Source organism: Schistocerca nitens, chromosome 6 (assembly GCF_023898315.1).
Source record: "Schistocerca nitens isolate TAMUIC-IGC-003100 chromosome 6, iqSchNite1.1, whole genome shotgun sequence".
Taxonomy (NCBI): Eukaryota; Metazoa; Arthropoda; class Insecta; order Orthoptera; family Acrididae; genus Schistocerca; species Schistocerca nitens.
In genome coordinates, this window is record NC_064619.1 from 609,805,354 (window position 1) to 609,825,762 (window position 20,409).

The 20,409-nt window shown below is 39.2% G+C and overlaps 1 protein-coding gene across 2 annotated transcripts in view; it reads right to left on the reverse strand.

Moving 5' to 3' along the window:
* The window catches only part of LOC126262936 (uncharacterized), a 137,063-nt gene that overhangs the window by 55,969 nt on the left and 60,685 nt on the right, over nt 1-20,409 (reverse strand). For both annotated transcript variants that reach the window (XM_049959871.1, XM_049959872.1), the window contains exons 11-13: nt 19,085-19,185; nt 10,212-10,609; nt 3,081-3,169 (exon numbers count right to left, since the gene is read on the reverse strand). In XM_049959871.1, the coding sequence (XP_049815828.1) occupies nt 3,081-3,169; nt 10,212-10,609; nt 19,085-19,185 (588 nt within the window). The remainder of the gene's footprint in view (nt 1-3,080; nt 3,170-10,211; nt 10,610-19,084; nt 19,186-20,409) is intronic.

The following is a 20,409-nucleotide window of genomic DNA, read 5'->3' on the forward strand; positions in this document are numbered from 1 at the left end:
CTTTTCCTTTACCTGGATCTCTTGAACAGCCTGCTCATCAAGATACACTGGACAATACCGAGAGGAGGCAGCATGGCCGCCATTGCAGTTGATACAGCAGGGAGGAGGAGGTGGACGATTGCCCTTGTGCGCATCCCTACCACAGGTGACACATTTGGCTGGGTGTCAACAAGACGTTCTAGTGTGGTTGAAATGATAACACTGGTAGCGGTGCATTGGGGTTGGAATGTATGGCCAGATGGTAATAAGTTCATAGCTTGCTTTGAGCTTGGATGGAAGCACCAGTTTATCAAAGGTGAGAACGAGAATGCGGGTGGGCACTAAGGAGGAATCTACCTTTTTCATTACACACTGGATGGCAATGACACCCTGATCTGAGAGGTAAGATTGTATTTCGGCCTCTGTTAGACTGTCGAGTAGGCTGGTGTAAATTACACCACAGGAAGAATTCAAAGTTTTATGGGACTCGACATGAACAGGGTAACTGTGGAGAAGTGAGGCAGTTGTTGTGCTTGAGAATCAGAAGTGGTCTCAAAAAGCAAACTGCCATTCCGTAAATGAGAGCAGGATTTCACAGGGCCAGCAATTATATCCACACTTTTCTGAATAATGAACGGATTTACTGTGGCGCAGGACTGATCGTCTTCAGTATGTGAGACCGTGAGGAACCGTGGTGCAGCGGGAAGGGTCTCTGAATCATTAGCCCCATTGTGTTTATGTTTTGTAGATGTTGAGTGGGAAGATGATTGATTCATCGCGAGGAAATCCCCCACAATTGCCACCGTGTTCGATGGCGCACTCCTTCCAACTGGGGGCCCCCCTTCACAAGGGGGTTCACCCGCCTTTGTTCACACCTCAGGTCACACCTCTCGAATACCTGACAGAGGGACCAATCGACAAATTGGGAAGATTACAGCTCAGGCAATCACCCCTCCCTGGACCTGGCCTGTACCAGGGGGTATGTGTGAACCCTACCTGATGACCCGGGGCTGGAAATTATGCATTAATCAGTCACCTGTTATGCGTCAGACGCGTGGGCCAGCCTTCGGGAGCACGCAGGGAGGAAGAAGAAAAAAGAGGATCCTCAAATGTCGAAGCGGAGGAATGAGAGGAGAAGGTTAACAAAGAAAGGAAAAGGGAGCGAAAAACATAGGTGAGACTGTTCACACATCAGTTACAGAGTGCAGAACATTCCCAATAATACCCCAGACATGTTCCCCAAGGGAGGGGAAAAAGAATAGCAAGAGGATAGGCATGCAGCACGGAAGGGAAAAAAATGCGGCAAAGGCTGGGGCCCCATGGTAGCCAAGCATGAACCTGCCAAAGAGTGTCGAGCCCCCAGGTGGGGTGGGGTGGGGTGGGGTGGGGTGGGGAGGGGGTGGGGGGGGGATATCATGATGATCCCCTCTGTGTTACTCAAGGAGCAGTCTTCACATCCAGCACTGGGTTTTACCTCTCCCTTCTCTCAATACAAAGACAATGCCTTGCTATTCACATACGTTAAAACATAAGCTAATGACCAAGTTAAAATATTCTCACTGCTGTCAAAATGGAAACATTATTGTAAAATATCTGGACCACTAATGAAACTTAATATTAACAACAACATGATATAATGAATCTACAGGTTTCTGTAGGTAGGGTTTCCTTTGAAAATACCCACAATATGTTTAATGTAAAAGGTGATAGCTGATGGTGTTTTAAACCATGTGTCTCCCTTTCACTCTTCAATGCTCCAAAATGCTAATTGGAATAGCATTCTCGATCAATACAATGGAACTAAACAAAAAATACAGAATGTTAAAAACTTGCATTTATTTGGATTCTTGCTATAGTCTAAGACACTAATAATTCTAGATCAAGAGAATTGTCTAGAAAAATGAAAACTTCAGTGTAGCAGACCATTGCAATATTGACACAAAGAACAGCAAAATGGTTTCAATTGTGCAAAGTTATGTTGAGGGCTCAAAAGAAACTGCATGATTCATGGGTACCATGCAAATTATATGTCTATAACCCATCATTGTAGGCTAGATAGCTGATGGATACCTCCAGTGGCACTCGACTTTTGAGTGGTAAGTTTGAATCATGGTGGTAGAAGAAATTTTCATTGTCACTGTTTGGCTAGCAAGGGGAGGACAGCGGAGGGGGTAGCATAAGGTTCCTGATCATTAGACTGGGCAACAATGTCCTGAATTAAATTTAAAAAACCTCTCTGTAGTGTCTCTTGGAGTGAGGGCTTGCAACTGTGTTGATGGTGATTCGTTTGTTGGATGGCGATATTAAGCTAGGTGAACCCCTATGTGCTATTTGAGAGGAACAGGTTATATGGGATCTGCTGGGTTTTGTCCTCTACCTTCTTTGATCATCATACATCACAAACATTACACCTCTCACTAGACACACATCCGTTACATTCACCTACACTCAAAAGGTAAGTCACATTGTTTGTGATGGAGTTTATATGTTATGTTTGAGATGCACAGAAACTGGACACAAACAAACATTTTACAAAATGCGACCTTTGCAAATGGAAAGGTACACCAGCTGATGTTTGTGATTAGTGCAGACATGCTCATCATGCCTACATCACCATGAGCTAGGAATATTTAATATTGCACGGTAACAACAACATATTTGTGTACTCCTAGCCTCATGCGAAAAGCATGTATTGATTAAGAAATAATTTGTTCCCGGAGAAAAGTTTTACAGCACCTTTTCTTTGTGAATTCACATGTACATTTTTTTCCTAGGATTATCATAATTTCGTTGGTAGATGAATGAAATGGGTCAGTCAGCTTTACACTTTTGCAGTCAGGAAAGATTTTTTAGCCCCCATTACAAGAAATGCAAGAGAAGCACTTTTCAATTATTGATGATAATTATTTGCTTCTTGATATGTACAGAATTACTTATTTGTTAACAGTAATAATGAGGAGTTCTGAATCAGGGTTTCTGTGAAGAAACAGTGTATGTGATGTATCAGTAAGTATGTAACATTCATGGTAAGACTGATAAGAAGTTCATATAAAAACTACATAATCACATTTAACATCAACATAAGATAATTTGCAACCAACCCTCTCTTTGTGAAGGAACTCTTGAGGGCAACTGCTCGCAGCATCCTGATCATGCAGGTGAGAACACCAACATAGCTATGAGTTCTCCTCTGTAAACAGAAAATACATGTTTAGTAAAATGAAACAGAAAATATAACCTTCATTAATTATAAAACAGAACAATAAATGATAAGGCTGGAATTCCTCACATGTAAACACATATTTTATTAAAAACTTATTCTATAGTTAAGAAGGAAGATTTACGTTTAAGATTCATTTAGAGCACAGATAGTAACTCAGTCCACAGCAAATTTAGATAAAAACTACTGGAATAAAGGTCAGACTTTTCAATGACAGTTTCTGATTAAAAAAGGGATAACAGAAAAGAAAGTTTTAATCAACTATAATGAAACTATCACAATAAAAATGGAGAGATGGTGTACTTCCAGTTAATTATGAATGCAACAAGGTAAGGAGAGATCCTTATGACCAAATGGATATTTATAAAAAGAAAATTTTCATCATAAGGTATTAATTACATCAAGAGCAGACAGACTAGTCAGACCTTACCTGCAGGTCAGTACAGTCCACCCACCCACCCACCCACCCACACACACACATCCACCCACCCACCCACCCACCCACACACACACATCCACCCACCCACACACACACACACACACACACACACACGTTTTAGGAGGAACAGTAAATATTTTAAGAGGTGATAGTATACACCAATCTGAATAAAACATTCCATACAACATGCATCCACCTTTTATTGGTTACAGAGATACAGCTGTAAGACTTTAACACAAACAGGGAGTGTTAAGCATATAATATCTCAACAAGAGCCTGTGCCAGTTGCGATATTTTATAGTTCGGTGTAGTATTAAAGCAGAGCCGTTCAGCTGACAGTTCAGTGACATGTCAATTGTTAAGGTGAAAATTTTTAAAATACCGCACGTTACCACATTTTGCCGGCAGGAGAAATGTGTTTGCTCCATGACACACAGTTGCTCCATGGCGGGCAGATTGCTCACGTAAACAATTAGTGATCAACAGGGACTCTGTTACAAGACACACTAGTGTGAATTTATAAAGGAATTTCAGCCATTTGGTCTGTGAAGTTTGCTGGTGAATTTACAAGCAATGGCAAGGAAATTCAGGAACAGTTTTCCTGCAATTAAGAGAAATATGCTTTACTGTAAATACATAAAACTGCAACAAGACACTTTTTTGAATAGTTATTTATTATTCCATGAAGCAGTTTTTGAACCTTTTCCGATCCATCTTCAGATGAACCTATAAAGGTTCAACAACCAGTTCATGCAATAATAAATAACTATTCAAAAAAACTGACTTGTTGCAGTTTTATATATTTACATTCAATTTACAGTTATGGGTTCTAAAATACCTGTAATGGGTAAGCTTAATTTGCTTTATGGCTACCCATTATATAACCAAACGAGAACTGAATAGCACCGAATCAGTATTCGAGGATTCTGTATAAGTTCCTATTTATGAACAGTTAATCCACTGGCGACCGGAGATCATTGGCTGCTGCTTCTGCACTATGAGATCAACAAATTTACATAATTGCAGTTTCACTATTATTGGCAGGTCACAATTTTATTTCAGTGCATTATATCACACAGTTTTGGGAAAGACGTAACAATTGATGCGAGTATTCTGCGAAACGTTGATGGTATAACAAAATCATTAGGCCTTGCTACATTGGTTTGAACTTTGGATAATTACAGACAATAATTTCACATAGTTACGAGATTAAATTTAATCAGTGTGGAAGTAGTAGCCATAGGACATTACAATTACACAGCCTTAGTAACCTAAACTTTCATTACTTCAGTCTATCATTAAGTGTTTTTTCAATATATCACCTACATTACATACATACATAAACCTATACAAGCTAGAGTGACACTTTACACAACAGCAAATGACTGAATTCAAAGCTGATCTTCATAAATTTCCATGTACTTTCAAATTCTCTTGATAATACCACATGTATCTTGTCTGAGGTCACCTTGGTGTTGTTCTATGTGGTCAGCAGTACACATAATCACAACAATCAATTTGCCTGTTGTGTCTATCTTTTCTTTGTAGATTCCACCTTACAACCACCCCACATACAAAAATCTAAAACGGTAAGGTCTGCTTACCCTGGCTGTCAATAAATGTGACGATTTCTGTCAATTCATCCTCTGGGAAATGTTAAGTATAGATGACTTATCATCTGATAATTAGAATGTGCAGGGCATCATCATGCTGGAAGAAAGTACCCATTCTTGTAGCCAAATGAACCTCTTCCAATAATGCTGGAAGTTTCTTTTCAAGAAATTCTAGGTAATGGGGAGCTGTAAGACAATCTGGCGTTCACAACAGGCCCAGTAAACTGATTGCCTCTCGTACAACACACATTTATAGAGAAGTGTTTTTGAGCATGTTCCTCCACAAATGTATTTGGTTTCTTTTTGTTGGAGCACCTATGTGAGTTCATAGTGTTAGTGACACAGTCAAGAGTGAGAGTGGCTTCATCAGTAAAGGGTATTAATGAAATTTCTTGACAATTCGCAATTACAACAATAAAATTCTAATCGTCTACCTTTATCTCCTCCTAAAAGGCGTTGAATATGACACAAATAATAGGGATCCAAGACTTGCTTAAAATGAAGTCTCCACCCTTTATTATAAGGTTTACTGACAGCATTATTTCAATGTACTGTTGAACTGTACTGTCCTAGAAACTTGGAATCTGCAAGAAAATACTGATGTTGAGCTATCACATTCTGTCATTATATCCTGGCAGCACTCAGGGGAGTGTTCCTTATGTTCATCACATCTCTTCTTGACTTATGTTGGTCAATCCCACATTACATGCGCTAATGCTGATGCGAGTGAATAGTAATGAATGCTGTGTTTCTGTAGGAGTCTATCAACTTTCAGATGACTGGGTGAGTACAGGGCGGATAAATGCCCTGGTTTTTAAATTTCTTTCTCAGTCTTTCACAGACACTTGGTTTTAGCTGCCATATGTCATACACAATAAGGAATCATCAATTTGGCTACAATTCTCAAAAGGTACCATCTATCTACCACACTGTTTAGAGCTACAAAATCACAAGCAAAAAGATATATTTAAAAGAAGGAAGAAATGAAAGTGGCACATTACGACAAGAACTAAAAACAAAACAGTTGTCACAATCAGCAACAAAAGAAAAATTACACTGGGTCTAAAAAGTATATTTAGTATTTATTGTACAGATAACTTTTCTACATTTATAAATTTAAGAGATGGTTTTGTGATAGCCAAAAAAATCTGGAATAATGAATAGCAGATACAAAGGAACTGTTCATCTTAAGTAATCATAATGATACTACACTGAAATGAAATTTCTTCATATGCAGAATCAACAAAAATTTTGCATTCAAATACGTAGCTTATGTCGCCCCAAAAATATTGGAATTCAAAGAATATCAGGAAAACAAAAATGGTGGGATAAGAAATCTTTCTAAAGGCCCTATCAAGTTTTGTACAGTTTCAAGACCTGTGTAGTAATGGTGAAAAAACTGAAATGAGAGAAGTAACTTTCAATAGAAACTAAAATGGAAACAGACGAAAATGAATAAGGGAAAACTGGTAGGAAAAAAGAAAACTATACAAAGGAAGGTAAAGAGTGAGAGTCACTGACACCTGATGGTCCAGAATCCCGCAGTCTTGTTTCTCCACTAAGAATGTCAACCAAAAATTAAACTGGAACATATTCTCAGAAAGCCTTAACCAAAAGAGGGAAACTGGTCACTGGTGAATTACTACAATCTTGAAACTTTCTGACAGATTGAAACTGTGCAGTGTATTGTGCATTGAACGTGGAACTTTGCATTGCCTTCCTCTTACTGACCAAGCTATCCAGCACAACTGACAACCCACAACCTACTCTTACAGTTTCAAAAGGAAGATCAGAGTTTAACATCTCTTTGAGAGCACAGTCATTGGAGACTGATATCACAACCTCTGCTATGACAGTAGCTCACTTCTATAATCCATTTTTATTCCTGCATAGCTTGCTGAACCTGTACTCCTAGAAGAAAGGATATTGGAGAGAAATGAGGGTGTTTCTAGTAATAGCCTTTCACTTTACAGTTGAATGTACATGGTTTTGAAGCATCCCCATACTGGAATTCAAACCTGCTCCACTGCCTTTTGTGTGTCATGCACAACAAATTCTGCCATCTGAACATAGACCAAAACATGGTTTCAGATTTATACTAGTTCCTCCTCAGCTCAATAATGTCATTCCCGTAGTATAGACTAAAATAATTCATTCTCAGAAACAACTCTCAGGTTCTAAATAAGCCTGAATCTGAGCTACATCCTCTCTCTCAGAGGTGTTAGTCTCTGTTGGGCTCGCAGCACTGCAGCAGAGACTCTGCATAGCTCATAATGGAGAGGGCAGGAGCCAGCTACAAGTTAAAGCTTTTAGTAGGTCTGCAAGGCATGGTTGGATGTTGTAACTGGTGACACACTGCCAGCAGAAGACAGGGACGTGGACTCGAATCTTGGACCACCCCACAGTTTCAACTTGTCCCACACAATAAAATGATGGGCATCTACAGCCACACACAACATTATTTCATACTGTACTCTTGAAAAAATTATTCTCAGGCTAATTGATGGTGCTACAATCAATTATGCCCACAAACTGTTGACCGATACATCATGACAGCTGGAGGTACTTACAGAAAGATAGCATGAATATTACAACAATACAAGGTTCATACTTAAGTAAAAAATAACAAAATACAAATACAACATATAGTTGTGGCCAGATGTCAAGTAATTCCCTTTGCTAATATACACAGTGCTTGATGTGGCAGTACACGGGTAAAATAACATTTTACGATGTCTAAATTAAAAATCAAGCACTGGGTATACAAGAAAACTCGTCGCAAAATATCATGAAATAAAAAATTAACTTTAAATGTACCTGTCATCTTATTTTGTTACAACTGTGTGCATATTGGTGCAAGAGGAAGTATGCATTGTGGTGCAAAAATTGTTCATAAAATACATATGTTTTTGGATAGGGACCACCTTTAGCAAAACACAGTTTTGTTTTTTAACCAAAACATGTTTCACTGCAGTTGCAGAATCTTCAGTGCAGTTTTATTTTATGGCGGTTTTCCTGATGTATTATGTTTTTACAGTGACTGTTTTGTTTCACAGTTTGTCATCTGCAACCCCTTACACATTTTCTTTTTCCTCACCTTCATCACTGTGAAACATTACATATTGAGCTGTCACTGTTTCACTGTTTACCAGCTGTAAAAACAAACAGCTATAAGAAGAAAAAACAACAACAAAAAACAAAACTGTTTACCAGCTGTAAAAACAAATAATGAAACAGTGACAGTGACAGCTCAATATATAGTGTTTTACAGTGATGAAGATGAGGAAAAAGAAAACATGTTAATTGTTGCAGATGACAAACTGTGAAACAAAACAGTCACTGTAGAAACATAATACATCAGGAAAACCGCACCATGTGGTAAAAAGCCATAAAATAAAAGCCCACTGAAGATGCTGCAACTGCAGTGAAACATGTTTAGGTTAAAAAACAAAATTGTGTTTTGTTAAAGGCAGACCCTATCCAAAAACATATGTATTGTTAAAGCAAACATGGGAAAAAAGAGCTTCAATCCCAAGATGATTATTCTTCATAAAATGGTTAGCAACCACATCATAACAATATTAGTCATATGATGAGCAGTGCAATGTGTGATCATAGATGTTCTGGTTCTTAAAGATATTTGACTTCTCTGTGGGAACAAACTACTGTTGTCACATAAATAAACTGGTTTTACATATGACAACACATGTTGTTGATACAGGCCAGTATGTAACTATTTACCAGAGTATTCATAAGTTGCGTATTTTACAACAGAACATTTTTAAAACTTTTATTAGTTCGCTGGCATTGAATAAATTAAAATAAATGTTGACATAAATGTTCAGCTTGTTACAATGAATTAAAAAATCTATGATGGACAAAATGGTTTTGGATTTTCTAAAGTAACAACTACTGCGTGAGCCTGCAGGTATCCTAGATAGCAAATTAATGTCAGAATCAATTGGTGGACCATGAAATATGCAAGTTAAACTAAGAATATATCATTAGAAATAAACTGGAGTATAATTTTTCCATTACAAATAGAAGATTACCACACTGTAGCACTTACACCCAAACCTCCATATGTCAGACACTCAGATAGGCACCAAACACTGCATATCGACGGAGTATCAACCAAAACTCTGATTTAGTTTGTACTATGTGCCGTCGTCCAGCAGAACGGGCGTAAATGTTAATTAACAGTAACACCAGAACTACAGAGCATAGGAAAAGCATAACTGTGAGCAATTAATACATAGAGCTTCCATGGGGAAGTTGGTAGAGTGTTAGATTATTGCACCATGGGTCCTGCTTTCATACCCCAATGACGACAAAATTTGTACTGTATTACATGTTATATGGCTCTATTAATACTTCCGCATGTTTTCTTTATTCTACTGTTTTGATTATTTATGTTTATTCTGTGAAACTACAAATGCACTAGCTGCTTCATCTTGAGTGGTGTCTGTTCTGTTGCACATGTCTGACAGAACACCACACCTATCTATACAAATGTTTGCCACTTTCAACTAATGAAGTGAAAGCAGACTGTCAAAAGAACATTGCTACAAACTTTGAAAAGTCCTTTTATATGTCAGGAAAATGTTCTCCCATATAGCAGTTTCACATGTAAACAGTTAAAACAAATTGTCATAACAGGACTTTGAACGCAGGACCTTTGGATAGACAATCTTATGCTCTACCAACTCACCCACAAGATATCTACAGCTGTCATTCACAGACACATCATTCATGTGCTCCATAGTTCTGGTGTTATTTTTAATTACCGGTTTACATATTTATACTGGACGACAGCACATAGCATGAACTAAATCAGTGTTTTGGTTGATATTTTATCTACAAAGAACATTTGGTACCAATCTGAGTGTCTGACAGCTGCAGGTTTGGGTGTTAGCAGCATGAACCACTAACTAATGGGATTCTGTGGTTGTTTACATACCTGTAAGCTAATTTGTGATGCAACTTCGAGGCATAAGCGGAGAAATCCATGTTGGTCTGATATGAAATCTGATAAATCTAATGGTAATTTCTCTGGAGCACTAATCCTAGGAATAGCCGGTATTTGCTTCAACAACAGATGCAGTTCTGTGTCTACACCTTCGGCATGGCGTTCCGTCAATCCTGACGGCCCTGCTACTGGTTCCACAACCATTACGTCTTGTGAGCTCTGTGTACTATCTGTGTCCATTTCTGCACTAGAATTTGTAACAGCTGGCGCAACATTCTTTCCTTGCCGAGTGCTTTCTTTGGCAATAGTCTTCTTTACTATTGATTCTGAGCTGCTATCAATATGAGAATTAAAGGCTGGTTTAGGAATATCCTTCGGCGCAGAAGTACCTAACAAGACAAAGAAATGGAAGGGCAAATAAATATAGTAGGAAAGTTCTGGTAGAATGTAAATACTTTAGGAGTAAAAGAGATCACTCACTGAAAAGCAGAAGTGTTGAGTCTTCAACAGGGACAGACAAGAAAAGAAAGAAAACTTTTTACTTTTGGAACAAAGCCTTTCTCATTACCGTGGCATTTGTGTGTGTATTTATACTGCAGCTCGCAGAAGAATTTATTCCAAAAGCTAGCAAGTTGTCTTTTTTTTTGTGCGTCCCTGTCAATGCTCAAATCTTTTGATTTTCAGTGAGTGGTCTCCTTTACTTCTCAAGTATTTATGAAGTACATATAAAGAAAGTCATATATTCTGATATACATTGCTGTTGTATTTTATGAAACACGTGTTGAAAGTAAATAATAATCATTATTACTGTGTGGAAACATAATTCGTCCCTGGGAATAAGAGTGCAAAATGAAGCTTAACAGAAAGTTTCAATAATGTTCAAAAAAATAAAAAAGTATTTTACAAAAATGTACCACTTACTTTACCTTTGTAGTATCAATAATATTACATAATTACTTCTAGAATACTATGCTGAAACAGAGATACTAACAGTATGGTGTTAAGGGAGTACATATGAAAAACCTTTTTTTTCCTCAGAAGGAAGCTTCTGAAAATCAAATCAAGGCATCCTCATTCATGCTGTTGTAGATGCCATAATTACAACTGCTTTGAGTTTAGTCTCAAAGTGTGATTACAGGAAAAAAGATAAAGACCACTCCAGTCATGTAGGCATGTCAAAAAAATATGTCACTGATAAGTGGTTCTTTGCTCTTGAATTACTGGAGTTCCAGAAAATATCAGCATTAAACCAAATATAACAGGAAACAATAACAAGAGCACAGATCAGCAATAGGCACTGATGTCTGTTAGTAACAGTGAAATATAGAGTAGGGAGTAGCTGAAAAATAAGATCACTGTTCGGGCGATCGATCAGAGCAAAGGTATAGTGGAAAAATGAGATATCCAGAATGAATAAACCACATCACAAATGTAGACGTCAAAGTAAAAAGCACAGCACAGGGTGGTAAATGCATGATATGGGTTCTGTGCCCAGTTATGTACTCACACATGCATTCTGAGCAGTGTACCACTGACCACCAAATGACATCTAGTGGCTGCAAAGAGCCAAGATGGTGTGCTTAGTACCATAGAAAAAGTTGCTGCGTTGTAGACAGTACTGAGTTGAGTTTCTGTTTTTCACATCTTCTGCGACAAAGGGAATTGTATCAGTGTATTTTATTGTATCTAAAAACAAAGATGATGTGACTTACCAAACGAAAGCGCTGGCAGGTCGATAGACACACAAACAAACACAAACATACAAACAAAATTCAAGCTTTCGTAACCAACGGTTGCTTCATCAGGAAAGAGGGAAGGAGACGGAAAGACGAATGGATGTGGGTTTTAAGAGAGAGGGTAAGGAGTCATTCCAATCCCGGGAGCGGAAAGACTTACCTTAGGGGGAAAAAAGGACAGGTATACACTCGCACACACACCCATATCCAACCGCACATACACAGACACAAGCAGACATTTGTAAAGGCAAAGAGTGGCAGAGATGTCAGTCGAGGCAGAAGTACAGAGGCAAAGATGTTGTTGAAAGACAGGTGAGGTACGAGCGGCGGCAAGTTGAAATTAGTGGAGGTTGAGGCCTGGCGGATAACGAGAAGAGAGGATATACTGAAGGGAAAGTTCCCATCTCCGGAGTTCTGACAGGTTGGTGTTAGTGGGAAGTATCCAGATAACCCGGACGGTGTAACACTGTGCCAAGATGTGCTGGCCGTGCACCAAGGCATGTTTATCCACAGGGTGATCCTCATTACCAACAAACAATGTCTGCCTGTGTCCATTCATGCGAATGGACAGTTTGTTGCTGGTCATTCCCACATAGAAAGCTTCACAGTGTAGGCAGGTCAGTTGGTAAATCACGTGGGTGCTTTCACACGTGGCTCTGCCTTTGATCGCGTACACTTTCTGGGTTACAGGACTGGAGTAGATGGTGGTGGGAGGGTGCATGGGACAGGTTTTACACCGGGGGCGGTTATAAGGGTAGGAGCCAGAGGGTAGGGAAGGTGGTTTGGGGATTTCATAGGGATGAACTAAGAGGTTACGAAGGTTAGGTGGACGGCGGAAAGACACTCTTGGTGGAGTGGGGAGGATTTTGTGAAGGATAGATCTCATTTCAGGGCAGGATTTGAGGAAGTAGTATCCCTGCTGGAGAGCCACATTCAGAGTCTGATCCAGTCCCGGAAAGTATCCTGTCACAAGTGGGGCACTTTTGTGGTGGTTCTGTGGGAGGTTCTGGGTTTGAGAGGATGAGGAAGTGGCTCTGGTTATTTGGTTCTGTACCAGGTCGGGAGGGTAGTTGCGGTGACTCTTTGCCTTTACAAATGTCTGCTTGTGTCTGTGTATGTGCGGTTGGATATGGGTGTGTGTGCGAGTGTATACCTGTCCTTTTTTCCCCCTAAGGTAAGTCTTTCCGCTCCCTGGATTGGAATGACTCCTTACCCTCTCCCTTAAAACCCACATCTTTTCATCTTTCCCTCTTTCCTGATGAAGCAACCATTGGTTGCGAAAGCTTGAATTTTGTGTGTATGTTTGTGTTTGTTTGTGTGTCTATCGACCTGCCAGCGCTTTCGTTTGGCAAGTCACATCATCTTTGTTGTTAGATATATTTTTCCCAAGTGTATTTTATTGTTTAGACTACTGTTTAATAACTTACTCTAAGATTTTTGTGTAGATTTATGTACATTAGCTTTGTGTGAGCCGACTTTGAAGCATAGTTAAAAAATATCGGAAGTGGGGTATCAGCAGAACTTAGATTGCACCCAGTGACTTTTTGGGTTAGGTTACATTATTTAGGTGGTACAGACAAAAACTGTCTTCAGATGGATAGGAACTGTACCTGTTGTATATGGAAGCAGGGGGAATTGGCCATTGTTTGTTAACAGCTGTAAGCTGTGTTGGCCAAGATCAACAGACTTTGGGCTCCCACCCTGGACTGTGGTGGCATTGGGGTGCCAGAGATGAATGTTTTGGCACCTCTGAAGCTTTTAGTGTCGCCTGGGACCCCTAACATGCTGCATCCTCTGATTCGCCTGACGTGGCTGGACAACACTAACCTGATGGTGATTGGCAAACAATGCCAAATTCACGAATCTCTGGCTGGAGGGCCAAAGTGCCATGGAGCTCCCATTATATCTTAAAAATGCATTTGACATACTGCGTATTGCTGAAAGTACATCTGAGCCAGTACAGGATGCCATAATTATTGGGACTGTTGATGGTCTTCTTGAGAGGTCCAGACAAGTGCAGAGGTTGGGACTGCTTGTCCTTAGGAACTCCGATGTTGGGTGGTTAGTGGAGTGCATCAGGGAAATAGCAGATAGGTCATGAAAGAACGCCAATTCCCACTGTGTTTGCTTGGCAGAGGGGTCTTGTCCAAGACATGGAGGAGGCTCTGTCAGCGGTGACTGACCACGCTGGGTGCACTGGGCTGCAAATTGTTGGTGAAGACAGCCAGCTTAACCCGCAGAGTGGAAGCTGAGCCACTGTTTTGCAGAATCATCTCCAGAACTGACTGTGGACCTCTGGTAGGAGTGACTGGAAGGCTTCAACCAGTCTCAGATAATTTTGTGACAATTTTAAATATATATTTCTCAATCTCTGCTATCAAGTGGAGAATTGTAGGACCTTTCTAAGGTCATACACGCATTACAGGCAGTACGTGACATCTAGGGTTGTTGAATGTGTGTGCTACACACATGTGAGTTTTTTTAAGGCTACGGAAGTCCCTCCGCAGACCAGGTAAGATGTTCTGATTCCAGACAGGGTAGCATTCATCATAGCAGTTCAGAGAAAGAAAATTTAAAGATAATTTTAATGTACAATGTTAGCATCTACGGAAATGTCCCAAAAACTAGTCTCGTTTATAAATGGTAACAATGCCCACATAGTACTTGGGACAAAGATGGCTGAAACCAGATGTTAATAGCAATGAAATTCTAAAATCTGATCGGAATGTATATTGCAAAGGTAGGTAGAGGTAGGTGGAGGCAACCTTCTTTTTTTTTTTTTTAAATAATAATTAAAAAAAAATCTAGTGAAATACGTACAGACACAGAATGCAAAATAATCTGGGTAAATATATGCATTAAAGGTAAATCAAACATGGTCATTGGATGCTTTTATAAACCTTTTGCCTCAGCCACAGTAATGGTGGAACATTTGAAGGGAAACTTGGAGAATATTTTGCGCCCACTTCCAGCTCACGCTATAGTATTAGGCGGAGATTTCAATTTATCGGCTATAGGCTTGGGCAGACATGTGATTTGGGCAGATAATAGTGACACGGAACTGTGTGAAATTGTTCTAAATGCCTTATCCAAAAATTACCTTGAGCAGTTAAACAGAGAACAACTTGAAAAGGTAACATCTTAGAACTGCTGGTGATAAACATATCCGAGCTTTTCGACTCAGTTACCACGGAACAGGGAATCAGTTATCAGAAGGTCATTACAGCTTCAGATAATATGATTGTAAATACAAATATAAAGAAAGGTAGGAAGGTCTTTCTACTTAGCAGGAGCAACAAGAAACAGTTTCCACAATACCTGAACAGTCAGCATGAAAATTTCATGTCCAGCACTACCGATCTGGAGTACAGATGGCCAAAGTTCAAGAGCATTGTACACTATGTTTTAGAAAGGTATGTGCTGAGCAAAGCTGTGACGGACGGAAAAGACCCACTGTGCTTTGACGGCTGTGTTGTGTGTTACGAAAGCGTCACTGAAAGTTAAACATAGGAAAAGTCCTACAGACAAACAAAAACCAACCGAAGGCAAAATTAGTGTAAGGAGAGGCACATGTGATGTGTTCAATGAATCTGAAAGTAAAATTCTGTCTACGACATGACAGAAAATTCTATGAAGTTCTGGTCTTAGGTTAAATTAGCAAATGGGATAAAGCCCCCCCCCCCCCCCCCCCATCTGTCTATACACTCTGTGGACATAATGAGATCAAAACAGAGAATGACACAGAAAAGGTCAAAATACTAAATGACTTTTTTCAAAACTGTTTCACAGAGAAAGATAGCACTGAAAGTGCCTCTTTTAAATTGTTGCGTGCACCTGAAGTTGCTTAACACAGGAAAAGCCACTGGGACTGACAGGGCATCAGTACATAGAGTGTGCAGTAGAACTTGTCCCTCTTCTAGCAGCAGTGTGCCATAGGTATCTGGAGGAGTGAAGTGTTCCTCAGGACTGAAAAAACGCACAGGCCATCCCCATTTTCAACAAGGGTCGTCGAACAGACACACAAAGCTATAGGCCTTATCTCTGACAACTGTTTGTTGTTAAATTTTGAAACATATTTTGTGCTCATGTATTATGACATCCCTGGTGATTGAAAATCTCCTCTGTAGAAATCAACATGGGTTCCAAAAACAATAATCATGTGAAACCCAGCTCGCTCTGTTCATCCTAGAGTCTCAGAAAACAACAGATAGTGACATCCAGGTAGATAACACGTTCCTCGACTTCTGTAAAGCATCCGATACAGTTCCGTACAGCTGCCTAATGAACAAACTTGCGAGGATATGGAATATCAGGTGAAGTGTGTGATTAGACCGAAGTTTCTTGCAACTAGAACACAGCATGTCACTCGAACAGAGAGAAATTTTCAGACATAAAAGTAACTTTGGGCATACCCCAAAGGAGAGTCATATGTCCGTTAGTTAGTTACATGTTTTATAGATCATTTGAACAATTCTTTTATTGAAATGATATGGAATAAGTCAGATTACAGGTATACATGATGCATGATTGGTGTTAATGTTAATGAACAGATTAATTTTTCAGTCCTACTTATGCCACTTCTTCTACTATTACCCACTACCCCTTAACTGGTAAATATTACAATATTAAAGATGAGGCAACTTACGATGCATTTAGTTTATCAACCAACTTGTGCCCACTGCATAGAATGACCACAAAAAACGGTCTGAGCACATGAATAGACATAGAACTGACCACTTTAGGGACACCTGGTACCCAGTTGCTAAAAATGCTCTTGCATGACTAAAGGGACCTGAGTGCCTGCTGCATCCAACACGCTATCTGGATCCTCCCAGCCAATAGTAGTTTTCTGAACTAAAGAGATACAAACTTGCCCTCCAATACATCCTCTCATCCAAACACCCTCCTGAAATTAAACTCCATTAACAAATTCCCCCATTTTCCATTAATATCATTTCAATTTTTTTACTACCTTTTAGATTCTTTGCCTTGCTGCAAAGTGTTCAAAGCTTTCATTTTTCAGTATATTTTCATGCATATTTAAAATTTCTTTTTACTATGTCTCATTTCGTATTATAATTAGTGTTTGGTTTTTCAGCTTCACTGCCTTCCTCTCCTCTTTTTCACTGAATTTTTGCTCCTAGTTCTTTATAGGAATATTCCTTTAGCTCACTCTTACTTTACTTCTTATCGACTCTGGACTGAAGCTAGCACAGTGCTTTTCACTACCTTTGACCTCCCATTCTCTGTAACAATATTCTGAGATGGAAAGTTGCTACTCACCATATAGTGGAGATGCTGAGTTACAGACAGGCACAACAAAAAGATTTTCACACTTAAAGCTTTCGGCCAGTGGCCTTTGTCAACAACTGGCACACATATGTACACACATACACTCATGCAAATGCAACTCACACACACGACCCCTTTGCATTTGCATGAATGTGTGTGTGTGTGTGTGTGTGTGTGTGTGTGTGTGTGCGCGTGTGTGTGTGTGTGTGCGTGTGCACGCGCGTCTATTGTTGACAAACGCCATTGGCCAAAAGCTTTACGTGTGAAAATCTTTTTGTTGTGCCTATCTGTGACTCAGCATCTCCACTATATGGTGGGTAGCAACTTTCCTTCTCAGAATATTGTTACATTCCATCCTGGATTTTCCATTGTTTGACCTCCCATTCTCTTTGACATCTTCTCCTTCATTCTCACCCATCCTCATCACCTGTCACCTGAGTGACCTACAAGTCATTTTCAATCTTCCCCAACCTATGGCACTTTTGTGTGTGTTTATTGGAGGTACTACACAGATTTTGTCTCATCAAGGCCAGTAATTCTGTCTCAAATTTAAAAGTTTTCTCAACAAAATTTTTCTTTTGATATATCACTAGACTTACACTATCCATCACTCAGCTTAAGTGTGTCACAGAAAGTAGTGAACAATGTAGGAAAAGACAGATCGCTACTTCCATAAAGAATACACATCAAGTTACAGACAGGCACAATTAAAGGACACAGTCGCACCTGTCTGCAACTTGATGTGTCTTCTTTATGGTAAGTAGCAATTCGTCTTTTCCTACATTGCTGACATTCCTATCTGGAGTTTCCATTGTTTGATTTTTACAGAAAGCCGTGAGATATTCAGCCACAAAAGCCTTAGAACACTTTGCAGCAAGGTGAAGAATCTAAAAGGTAATAAAATTAAATTCAAACACCTTGGTGAGACATTGTAATTATGACCCACAGAACACATAAATAACTAACATGATTTGCAAAAAATGCTGTCAATCATGATGACTGGTCATGGCGTGCGTGATGCTTTGTTTTAGCTACTGTGGCCTTCCACTATTTCAACCTGCCTACTGCATTCAACCCTGGTCTCCCTCTACAAATTTTACTCCTCACTCTTCCCTTCTTTACCAAATGAACCATACTTTTGTGCTTGAATATTAGTCCTCTCAACCTGTCCATTCTTTTAGTCAAGGTGTGTCATAAAGAATCTCTCTTCTTATCGATTCTATTCAGTACTCCTTCATTATGATTTATGATGGTACACTAAGAGAGGAAAATATCAGTATATTTTGCAAACCCAGAGGGCTGCTCATAGCAGTGAAAGTTCAAAGACGAGATAGGATGGAAGGATAACCTGCCAGACATTTTTCTGGAAGATGTTGAAAAGAGAGAAAAAAACAAAATGTGAGGAATGACAATAAAAGTCTGCAGTCTTTCATCATACCATGTGAAAGAGAGACAAACACTCGTTACTTGGTCCCTGCCAAAATTTTTCGATTTATTATAATAAATATGTTTATCATGGATTTTTTAAAATGTTAAACAGCCATCTACAACCTCTTAAACACTGCTATTTACACATAGATAGTTCCTTCTATTTCTGTAATACTGAAGACCTATCTCATAATTTTGAAACAACACAATTATGGAATTATTCTTATAATTTAGTTATTTGAAAAGGGTTTCTCCTGTTCTTCCAATTAACATTTCACACTGTAACAGCAATCACTCTTGAAGTTCTGAATTTATAAGTTACTGAAAAATAACCAATATTCTCTTTCTTGCATAGCTTAACTAATGTGTTTCTCTTTTAACAAAATGTCTTTAAAAACTGAAGGTTACCTGATAGAAGATCTGCTGCAAACTGAGAAGATGCACATAAGGTTTCCAGCAATCCAAATGCCCTGCGTGTCTCAATACCCTGTTCACCATTATACCAGCTCCTGCCAACATTGTGCCATACATGTATAACAAAATGACAGCTGTGAAATATTGCAAAGAAATTAAAATCAATATACAGTTCTAGAGTTATTTTTTCCCAGCTCATTGTCTTTTTCCCTACTTACAAAATAGCTAATGTTTAGTAGGTAGTTAATTCCCACCCATCCTGTCAATGTACAGCTCTCACTATATACTGCTTTGTAATTGTCTTCCCCTTGTGCTCAGTTGAAATGCATCATCAACTACACTGGTAACAACTGACAGATAATCTTGTCTGTATGATGTCACAGTGGGATTCATTTTAGACTTTACCAGACCTAATGTTGCAGTTTGTTGCTTCAAGCACTTCACCCTTTGGTAAGCGAAAATTATTTTCTGATATACTTCAGGTTCTTAATATTAGGGGAGTGCAACTACTATCTTGGGAGAGCCAAGTTATTAGGCATTACTGATAACATTTCAGCAGTTTTGTAGCTTTTAATTTTACCACTGTCCATACTTAATATCTGATCAGTTTTAATAATTCTTGGTCGGTGCCTTATATTCAGCTGTGGATTTCAGAGTTTCCCTTAACAAAGGACATGGGGGCAAACTACATGAGACATGACCTAAGTGGTCACTTCTGATGTATAGGGCACATCATTTTACAACATTGCTCTGTAGTGTAGGTACAAACTCCAGAATCCGTAGTCAAGCTCATCATAGAACCAAAGAAGACTCTTGTTTAAATCCTAAATTTGGCTGCAAGCTATAGTTTAGATTCTACAACTGATTTAGAAACTACAGTACTCTTGATCAGTCCCCCAGTATGATGTAGCAAATCAACTACTTTCTTAAAACTCTACGAGTGAGGTTTGCCGTCTTTCCTCTAGAAAGAACTGAGACTAGTCAAAGGTCCTTTGTGATAGATGTGATGCCGAGAATGGCTTCTTCCACATGGTAGACAATTCCTCCCGGACTACACATCAAGTGCACACTGGATTCCTTCTCCTCTTGTGTCACCGTTTCCATACAGAAGATCAATACACACCTAACATTCAGCTGCCTATAACAAGCAGCTCATTCTTTCTATCTCTGTCTGTCTGGACCTCAATGAAGGACATCAGTGTTTGAGCAGGCAAGTCAATGACTACTGGTTATGTATCAGTGGGTGACAACACCTCAATCATATACAGTAAAACCCCAAATTAATGAACCAACTTTTAAGGAAATGCTGCTTTCAACAA